This window comes from Seriola dumerili, unplaced genomic scaffold (genome assembly GCF_002260705.1).
Source record: "Seriola dumerili isolate Sdu_G_001 unplaced genomic scaffold, Sdu_1.0 BDQW01000105.1, whole genome shotgun sequence".
NCBI lineage: Eukaryota > Metazoa > Chordata > Actinopteri > Carangiformes > Carangidae > Seriola > Seriola dumerili.
Window position 1 is genome coordinate 761,423 of NW_019174360.1, and position 10,875 is coordinate 772,297.

Sequence of the window (10,875 nt, forward strand, 5' to 3'; positions counted from 1 at the left end):
GCCTCTCTGAATAATGTATCCTAGCTGGTATAAATGGAGTGATACTGTGTCCTCTAAAGTACTATCAGATGCATCTATCATGACCGTTCATTCATTAAGATTGGATTATCTGGATTGCCTCTCAGCTCCTTCCTCTCTCTGCCTCTGTATTGATGCTTGTGTTGTGACTGTGACTGACTGTTTCAGGCTTGTAACTGCGCTCTCTTTGTTTCCACCCGCTCCTGTAACTAAGCTGTCGTTCTTCTTCGGCTTTCCTCTTGTCAGCCGCTCTCACTCTCCCCTCCGTCATTTTGACCCCCTGCTCCTCTTTCTCAGCTCATGTGAGTAGTTAACAAACACCCACTCGCTCAAGGCTGGAAATGTGGCACAATATAGTGAGAATCGCACCTTAAACACGACAGGATGAGAGAGGAGCAGCTGAAATGTGAGTCACGGAGAGGAAGCTCAGTTAACGTGTTAATCTCCCTTTTCTTGCCAGGGCCGAGTTCAGGAAAACACTCCCCAGGAAGCGCCGGTGTGGCTGGTGAAAAGTTAACAATATATTCGCCATCATGGCTGCAGGGCATGCCAGCAGGGTTAGCTGTTATGGACCTTTCCGTGATTTGATCGGGAATAATGAGCTTTCCCACCCTGTTGTTTAAGAGAGGATGGGTGAGGCAAAAAGCTGTTAATCTGTTTCCTGAAAAATGTTGCGACCAGCTGATTTGAAAGTAAAGCAGATCCTTGTGTGTCGCTGGATTTAACTTCCTCTGTTTTTGGTTTCCCACAGTCCTTAATGCCACATAAAAATAATAACTGTACAAATCAAACAATCATTTTTTCCTTCAGTTATGTTTTTCTTTTCTTCTGACCTTAAAAAAACGAAATAATTGGAGGTGTTAACCATTCTTTAGCCACAAACCAGACTTGCATATTTCATGAGTGTGACCAAGTACAGAAATGAACATTAAGCATTTTTTTATGACACTAGATAAGGAAATATTTTGTGCTTTATATGCAGTGTTGTGCATACTGTATTTAAGCTAGCTAGCTGCCTAGCCCCAGTTTCTGCCTCTCATGTATTAGCATTAGCATTAGCATTAACTTTCACAAGGTCAGATTCAGACATTTTGATATTTCGAGTGGGAAAGTTGACTTGCAGTCAGGGGAGCAGATACAAAACGGGATAAAGGAGTTTTTAGTGTTATAGCACCTGAACTGGGGAACTGAATCTACGGCAAGAGGGAAGGAAAACCTATTTTTAAAACCCATTTCCTAAATTGCGACTCTGTTTCCTATTCAGGTAGCAACCAGCTAGCTTGTTACTGCTGGCTACTTGGAGAAGAACAGTTATAGCTAAATGTATTTAAATTACAGACATAGTATTTCTAGTGCAGCAGAATGGACCCTGTCAGTGTTATTATTTTTATTTCATTTTTAATAATATTTTATAGGTCACCCCCCGGGCGACAAGAAGACGACCAGAGGGTTGGGATTCCTCCGGGTACACCGGCTTCCTGCCACAGTCCAAAGACAAGCAGGTATGTTTAATTAGCAACTCTAAAGTGTGAATTGTGAATTTGTCTACGAATCATGTGATAGATCTAATGTCAGACTTTAAAAGGAGAAGCGGGTATGACCAGTGAATGAATGCTTGGTGCAAATATCTTCAGTTAAACTGGATTATTATTGGTGATTCATTAACATGTTAGCAACCTGATGTCATAAATCATCAAGGCAGAGTTCATTTCAACTAGTTTTTAGCCTATTGGGTGATTTAACTTTGAATAATGCATCGTATTTTACAAGTTAATCATATTTTACAAGTTATATTTAAAATCTTTATCTGTAAAGTAAAATGTAGTGGAGCATAAAGAACAATGTTTTGTCCTCAGTTATAGTGAAGCCAATATCAAATAGCATAGAATAGAAATGGTCAGGTAAAGTACAATACATTTACTTAAGTGTATTATATTATTATTATTAGCAAATATAATGTTTTACAGTCATGAGACTGGTTCTGGTTTATAAGCAATTATCATGTCATGTCATAAACCAATGTGAAGTACATTTTTTTGAGTCTCCAGGAAACAGAATCAGCACTTTCTTCTTTCTTTGTTGTTACTCCTTTGGCCTGCTCTCACAGCTCGTATCTCAATTTGCTTTTCTGAGCCCACATGTGAGTTTACATAGGCTTCTGTGTGTGTATGAGTAATTACTGGGCAGAGGGAGAGAGGGGGAAGAAAAATTTCCCTGTGAACTTTTTCTTTTCTCCTCCTCTTTCCTCCAGCGACTCGCTGTGCCTGCAAAGACCCAGACTGACAGACAAAGAGGAACCCCAGCAACATCTCCATCTCTATTCCTCACCCTCTCATAACTCCCTGTTTTTCTCCCTCACTTCCTCACCCCTCCTTCACCTCACACAATAGACTTCCCCTCCGAGCGGCGGCCTGAAGGGAAAAGTAGGGGGGATACAGTTTCTGTGCAACAATGGAAATTCAATCAGGAAATGGAGAGGAGGTGGCGAGCACAGTGTCGGCGACCTCGGGCTTCGTTTCCCGTCGTCCCTCTGGGCTGCAGGTAGAGGCATCAGACAGTCCAGTGCTCAGAGAGGACCTGCAGGCTGCTAAGAGGATTGAAAGGTTTGCCATCCCACTTGATAGTCTTAAGAGGATGTTTGAGAAGCCTGCTGTGGCAAATACGGTAAGTACTGCCACTGTGGATTTTCATGGGGTTATGTGGTGTGAACTGTACCTCCTTTTTGTGCAGTTACTTTCCACCTCGCTCCAGGTAACTGCCAAGCTTGTGCTGCATGTGACAGGTGGATGAATATAGGCCTTGATGCGACTTGCATTTCAGCAAATTGAAAGAAACTTTAAAGTTAGTAGTGGTGACATGACTGTGAGGGGAAAAACACATCTGTTTTCCGAGTGGTGAAACTTCAGATTTCACTGTTGTTTTCCTCTTTATGTGAGGACTTCAGGTGCTGCTTGACTATGCTTTTATCTTGTAACAATATGGGATTTATCTCTGTGTCTCCATTTGCTCCAGTATCATTCACTCTCTGGCAATTTGTACTTTTCCGTCATTTCCTCAGTTTTGGTGAAAAACACTCACAGCACACGTCTCCTCGCTCTCCCACTTTGTTTTTTCCATCTCAGCTGGCTTCTCTGAGAGGAAAATCTAAGTCTGCTGGAAGTGAAGTGGGTCATTATGAGAAAAACCTCCCATTTTCCAAATGTCTGATGATGAGACAAGAAGGTCCAGATGACCTACTTTTTCCTCCTAATGTCGTCTTGACCCGTCAGAATGTTCCAAGGACAATGAGCTCGATGATGCTGCATGAAAACCTCCTTCTTCAGAGGCTCCGAACTATAAAAACATACCCCAACAAAATCCACATGGGCCAATGTATTATGAGGAGTGTAGTTGTCAGTGTGTGCCAGTGCAAACTGGTGGCACAGATCACACACCAGCTGCATCCGTGCAGTGCCACTGGGGTTGCTGATATTCGACACCCTGTTATTTAAGGCCTATTTTGGGGAGCTTTATGGTTAAGCAGGATTTTAAAAATAACCCTGTAATTGGTATGTCGGCTGCTGCTGCTGGAAGCAGCGCGAAACTTCTCCGTCAGGCCAGAGTGGAGACAGAGACGTGGAGCTATTAGAATCAAATCACATCTGGCTCCTGAGATGAAAACATTTTCCAGATTACTGCGGTTAATGAGCCACATCACTGAAGCCAAGATAGCATCTTTTGAGGTTTTCTTCTGCTTTCCAGTCCGGCTATTATATATTTATTTTTAGTCATCAGGCATATGTTTGGGTTTGCTGTGGTATAAGTCATAATGGTCCCAAAAGATAAGAAGGCTTATTATGGCTGTTTGACATTCCACGGTGTCTCATTGACCGTTAGCTATCTGCAGCTCGGCATGAGGAGAAAGTTCTCAGGCTTTTGATACTCAAGGGTCACTGAGGTGTCTGCCTGAGTGTTATCTCTTGTGTTAGATAGTGACAGTAACTAGCAATGGATCAAATGACTGTGTGTAATGTAAAATGGGTCACTTCTGGTGACAAACCCTCAGAGAATTGGCAACAGAGTCCTGCAGCTTCTATGTTTTCAGTCTCATTCCTCTCAGCGTTTACTTCCTGCACAGCAGCAGAGAGATAGAGTTAGCAAATAAAGCTACGTCCACACAAAAACCTCACCACCTCCGTCCAGACAAGCGTTACGTTACCTACACTGGGCATGTGCGTGCCAGTGTAAACAGGAAGTAGATTGTCAAGAAAGCAAAGACCACAAGGTCAGCAACACATCAACATCAGGGAGTGACGTCATTGTTTCCAAAGTTTTCCAGTTTTGCCCGTCCAGACTAAAAGAAACCCCGGAGTTTTCAAACTAAAAATGGGCCTGCGGCGTTTCTTAAAGTCTGTTTTAGAGGCTCGTAACTTCGGAGCAGTGTGGACGATGTAGCAGAAGAGATGCGTAGTAGTAGTGTGGACATACAGTATTTAAAGGAGTTGCACAGAATCTCTTAAAAGGTTTTCCGTAGTTAAAGAAAAAGTGGAGGCATTTGCAGCAGCGCAAAAGATTTTACAGCCGTAAATTTCTTCTGTTTCCACGGGAACTGCTCATTTGCTGCCGTGGTAACTAAGTCTTTTGTGCAGTGGTTTCTTAAGTAAAAGACTAAGATAAGGAGAAAACCTTAAATACTTAAGTGAACATTTAAAGGAAACCTGAAGGAGAAGACTTGGAGACCAAAAGCAGAGCAAATACTGGAGACACTCTATGCTAACGCTAACGTTCTCTGTATCAGCTGGATGTGTAAATACTGTAAGCAACTGTCAACCTTAGAGGTGATAATGACCCAGTTCCTAGCTTGTTTCCGTTTCATGGCTCATCTCTGCCTGCTTATCTTTACCATCAGTCTCCTCGTGCCTGCAGCTAACCCCGCTAACATCATCCTCTGTGGGAGCTGGGATCATTTCACCTTTAACCTTTCCCGTCGATATAACTAATCAACTTGCCACTTCGCAGCCACTCACGGCTGATTCAGGTTTCACGTCACTTTTTTCTTCTACTTCCAGACTGAATCCTCACTTTCTGACCCGATGGTGGAGCAAGCCTTTTATTTATATTCTCTTTTAGATAACAAGCTGTACAGCTGGTCAAAATGTCTGTCACAAGCTGGCATTGCAACACATGCTGTATCTTGGAATTGTATCATGAGTGCTTGCAGTCTGTTCCTATCTTTCCTTGAAAAAAAAAAAGCCTGTAGTCAGTGTTAATGGAGCATATGGGCAGTGTTCCCAGATTCCCACAGAGAGGAGAGGACTAGAGCTCTGCAGCCGGCTGGTTATAAAACACGACCTTGTCTCCAACTCGTTTGTAAGGCTGAGCTTAATATTTGATGATGCGCCGTATTTTTCTTTCTGTGGCCCGTTTCATTTATTTAAACGTCGCAATGTCATTGGACGGCCGGCCGTAACAATGAGTGATGGATTCCCAGGTGGTCTCTCAGCCGTGGCCAAAAGTCGTCCGCGTTTTCCAGCAACTGCAGATGTGAAGTGATGCAATGGTTTATCTTGCAGTGCAAAGAGCGTGTTTTTCCGCTTGTGTGGCTGGACGAACCTCCAGGGACGCTGGCTTGTGTTTATAGCATCTGTCTGACCTTCTGGTCATGACTGTGCGCACAGGGGAGAACACACACACACACACACACACACACACACACACACACACACACTGATGCATGACACACATGAGACACATGAGGCGCTTCAGTGTCACATCTTATCAAGCAGGAGGTTCAGTATTCTTGGAGACACGCACTTTTCATTCATTTATATAAATATGCAGAAAAATAGGCCACTAATCAAGGATGTTGAACATTTGCACTTTTCATTATTTTGTTCTGGCTCATTAAAATGTTCAAGCATAAATTAGCAGTTACATAATTTAAATGTTTGAAATACTCATGACCTGACTTGTTGTAATGGCCGCCGTCAGCCAGCGGGTGGCAGTGCAGCATCTGTGAGGCCGAGAGAGCAAAGCTGGAGTTAAAAACAGACACTGTGAAAGAGGGAGGATGAATTATATGGACTTAATCAGGAGTTTATCACAGGGAGACAATTGCTAATCACCTGGTGTTAATTGGAGTTGATGCTTAATGCCGGGGGGGGGTCTTAAAAATTGCCGTTCTCTTGTGTCTGAGGCAGTCAGATTATCAGGATTTGCATAACTGGCAAAATATCTAATTTTAATGTGTTCAGTAAATTTAACGCAACATAAGAGAATTTAAAAAGGATTTCATACTGTGGGATTAAACAGGGTTACCAGGATAATGTGATTAGAGAGAGAGAGAGAGAAAGAGAGAGAGAGTAACTTTTCAGGTGTGTTCTGTGAATGAGTTGTCGACGTAAACGCAGAAAGTGACACCAAAGGTCTGGTTTATTTTCATAACTGTCACTATCAATAACTTTGAATTGAGTGGAAAGACTCATTTCCCTCCTGTAACCATATTTTCTCTTTCATAATGTGCTTTCAACAAATGGTTTTCAAAAGGCACCATTCAGTCTGAAAGACAGTAAATGGAGCTTTTCATGTAGTTCATTTCTATAGCTTTTTTTATTTTTTAAATCACCTTTCTCCAGCTTTTATGCGAAAGTGTGTGAATTTTGTCACTCTGCCTTTTGGCTAATTGTGTGCAAAAGAAAGAAGGGGAATCAGTCAATATGCAACACCATTCCTAAACTCACTTAATTAAATGTTAAATAAACTAAAAGCCACAATGTGTCTCTGCAAGACATTGATCCGGACTTGATGAGGACACCGGCGTCCTCATCAAGTCCGGTGAGCTCGTAAAAATTCCATTAACTTTTACCAGGCATCTCTTTCGTCTCAGTTTCACAGATTCAAATCTTTTAATGGAGCTGGCAGCAGCCGAGCCGTGTGTGTGTGTGTGCGCGTGTGTGTGTGTGAGTGAGTGAGACGCATTGCTGGTCTGCTGTGTGATGATGACTTGTTGCTCCACAGCTTTGCCTCTGAGAATAGTTGCACTGTTACGTGGTCTGTCAAACATAGCGCAGAAACTCCCCGCTTCATTTGACTCATTCAGATAAGTCGTTTGTCGAACCTGCCGTTTATTTTGTTTATGGATTTGTGGAATTGAAACCTACTTAAAAGTCTTGCTCTGTACTGCTGTCGGTGCTTGTTAAGACTGCCCTTTTTATTCCAGAGGTATTGTGGCAGCGTGTGCACTGCAATGTAGGATAATCCATTCCCACAGCTGGGTAATGAATGCATATCTCTGGGCCTTTTTCCATAGAGATGGTTACGTGACTCAGGCTGTCTTTTCTCTAATGCAGTTTGACACCCACGGCCCCACCAAAGCATATGTGTTCAACAATTAGCCAAAGACCGCAAGGCTTACTGTTTCAATCATTTATTCTAGCTACAGCAATATGTCTATGTGAGGGCAGCACCACGCCATCTCTCTCCTCTTGCCATTCATCGTTGCCATAGCAAAAGAAAAAAAAAGGAAGTGCTCTTCAGAAAAGGTCCCCACTGTAAATCCTTTCGGCTGTGTATCATAAATGAACACTTTATCATTAAACCTGATGACTGCTGCAGTTTGACAAGAGCAGGAGCAGCCGTGCTAGCAGCTCTGTGATGCTGCACTTACACACATGTTAGCTTAGCTTTTATGTAAATGCTAACATCAGGAAGCAAACATGCTAACTCTTAAATGCTGATGTTTAGAAGGTTTAATGTTTAGCATGTTCACCATTTTAGTTTAGCGTGTTAGCAACCTAACATATGCTAGTTAGTTATAAACTCAGCGTTTTTATATATATTGAATAAAAGAGCATATCTCAAAAGTAAAGTAAAATATGTAAGTACTTACTTTTAGAGAAACTAGGTACTTTTGACTCAAATATTATAATGAAAAAGTAACATTTTGCCAGTCAGTGCTAATTTGTTCTGCTCTGTTAGCAGAAACTAGTCCCAGCTAAATGCTAACGTTCTCTCTCTCTTGTTCATATGTGATGAAGTGTATTGTTACGTGTAGAAACATTTCACACATTTCTACCTTTAGACTCTCTAAGTTACACTAGCAAAGTATTTGGAATTAATTAAGTGTAATAATTGTAATTCGTCTTTACTTACTTATAGGTCTTCAAAGGAAAACAATGGACCCATAAGATAAAAAATTGCTTCCAGTTTAATGGCAGTCTGTCCAAGAGTTGAGACGTTTTATTTAAAACCACAAATATGTCAACCTCACTGTGTCAAGTCGTTATGAATAAACCACTGGGGGAAATTTTCATGGCAACTCATCCAAAAGCTGTTGAGATATTTGAGTATGGACCAACCAACCAGCCAACCGGCATTGCCGTCTCTATACTAGCCACTATGGCGTGGCTAAAGTCAGTTGAGGTTTAATATAAAAGCCAGTATCCTAAGGTGACATGAAGTTTGTCCACCTGCATGGGCTTGTATTACACACACATAATTATAGATGTAAATCCCCAGAATATAAACTCGGCATGCGGCGTGTCAGCCGATGTCAGGTCCATGGTTCGGTGTATATTTGGAGAGGCTGAAAACGGAGCCGGATCCCGGGCCACTTCGGAGTCGTCATGTATAAATAGTAGTGCCTGGTGATGTTGGCATCGCTCACTGAACATTAAGAGGGCACGGAGCCTGATGAAAGAGACTGAAATATGATTTACATTCAGTGAGCACAGGGCCATATTGTGAAAGAGAGGACTGAGAGTGGATGGGAGGGGAAGGCAAGAGGGTGAGGAAGATGAAGACGGATAGGATGGATGATGGAGAATCAGTGTGTGTGGGGGGGTGAGAGAGAGAATCCAAATGAAGATGGAGTTCATATTTTAGCAGGTGAAGCAGCTCCCTGTCTGATTAACAAATTATATTCATGTTTCAATAATGATAAGCTTCATCACGCCCCCCCACTTCAGGGCTGCACAATCACACTGACAGTTTTTGTTTTTTTCTTTTCTTTTCCCACAACTTCCTCTCCTGACAGCCGAGCACATGTCTGTCAGGTTTCAGTCCCGGTTAAGATCACTGATAATCAGGCGAGAGCAACCCAGAATACAGAATGAGCTCCGCCACAGGCCAAAAGGTAGACACTAGATATACAGTATCACCACATGTGGAGCTACATTTACAACATCAGTGGGATCAAACGTCAGAGCGTTCATACGAGGGACGGGGATCGATCCCGAAATATCGACACCACGTCTCGTTTTTGAAGATTGATTCTGGCGTCAGCATCGATCGATGGCAGTTTCAGTTTCTCTCTTCTGTGTTTGACTCGTTTCAGAGAAGAACTGTTTGTTGTTGCCGCTGCTCTTGTCGTGTCGTACGCACTCAAACATGAACCGACGCCTCGGTGGCTCACCTGCAGTTTGGGGCCAGAACAGTGACGGTATTGATATTTGAAAATAAAAGCTGGCATTGAAATCAAAACCCAACAATGGCATTGAAAAAGTTGCATTAGAAAAGTTGAAATAAATATCGACTCTGGAAAAGGTTCAACTGGAAAATAAAACACTGGCTTTAAAAAAATAATAACTGTCACTGAAAAAAGAAGATTGACATTGAAAAACATCATAATACAAAACATATCAAAATTAAATAAGATAAGATGGTAATTTGTCTTTTCTTTTTCCAGTACAACTTGTTGGATGCCATTGTTTCCTTCTTCACTTCAGGTTTTGTTTTTAATTTAATTGTGGATCAAAAAGAAATTCTGTGGTATTGCCCAATACAACGTCATATAACGGAGAGACTTGTTTAGTTAACTTGCAATATCTCATCATAATGAACATAATGCTGCACTTTGCTATATATATATACAGTATATATATATATACATATACAGTGTATGTATACTATGTAATGGCTGAGCACATCTCCAGCCTGCATTAATTATCTGCTAATGTCCCTGTTAGTTTTCTCTAGTCAATACACACAGGAAGTTTCTGCAGCCAAGCTTTGAAACTCCAAATCATTGGACGTCTGTCAAACTTTAATTTATCCGCTGCTCACTAGATCTGGGTCAAATTTGTCATTCGCAAATGGACCCAGTTGAGCAAACTGAATCACTCTCCTTTAACAGCCTCCACCCCGGGAGTGTGTCTGAGCGAGGCACTTAACCCTGTAGAAATCTGGTGGACATGCAGGGTGAAGCGCTGAAACACTGGTTAAAACCTGCTGGAGTGGGCGGTAAATTACAGTTAGAAAGTACAATGCGTGTGGTTTGTGAGTCAGGAGGGCAGATACTGCAGCAGAGATGCAGTATTTTCTTTGTACTGTCTCGGTCTCGTCACACCAGAGAGTGGGGGAAATTAATCAGCACATCTTTGCAAAAAATGTTTGGTGCAGAAACCAACAAGCTTCAATACCTTCCTCCATTTTTTAACATTTTTTTTGGACTCTCCAGCTTTCTGTGTCAAGACAGGCTGCTATTGGTCCACCATGTTAATTTGTAGGTCAGATTTCAGCTAAGCCGAAAGAAAAATTTGCATGGATTTGCTTTAGCCCCTTGCGACTGTGTATCCACTAATCATGGGGATTCTGCTGGAATAAATCAATTTTGCTGTGAAATTTCACCGCGCCTTAGGAATTACTGGAGCATGGTGTTAGCTCAGGCAGAACACTTAAGTCGTGCTTATATTAGCGGAGTAGCATCAGCTGTTTCATTCATGCTTCGCAGTCACTGGCAGCCTCACCAGCTGTGTGACTATCAGCTGACTAGTTATGTTCCATCACAGTCATGCAGGTGCACTGTGCAGCACAGCCCTTATGACTTACTGTATGTGCTTTATTTTTGCTGTTTTATCCATTTTCTATAAATCCTCAGCT

At 42.0% G+C, this 10,875-nt stretch overlaps 1 protein-coding gene across 1 annotated transcript in view; it reads left to right on the plus strand.

Moving 5' to 3' along the window:
* The first annotated feature begins 2,293 nt into the window (after nucleotides 1-2,293).
* Nucleotides 2,294-10,875, plus strand: part of LOC111222698 (xin actin-binding repeat-containing protein 2-like) — a 60,858-nt gene continuing 52,276 nt past the window's right edge. Inside the window, exon 1 of the mRNA XM_022746506.1 lies at nucleotides 2,294-2,697. Coding sequence (XP_022602227.1) covers nucleotides 2,470-2,697 — 228 coding nt within the window. The 5' untranslated portion in view covers nucleotides 2,294-2,469. The remainder of the gene's footprint in view (nucleotides 2,698-10,875) is intronic.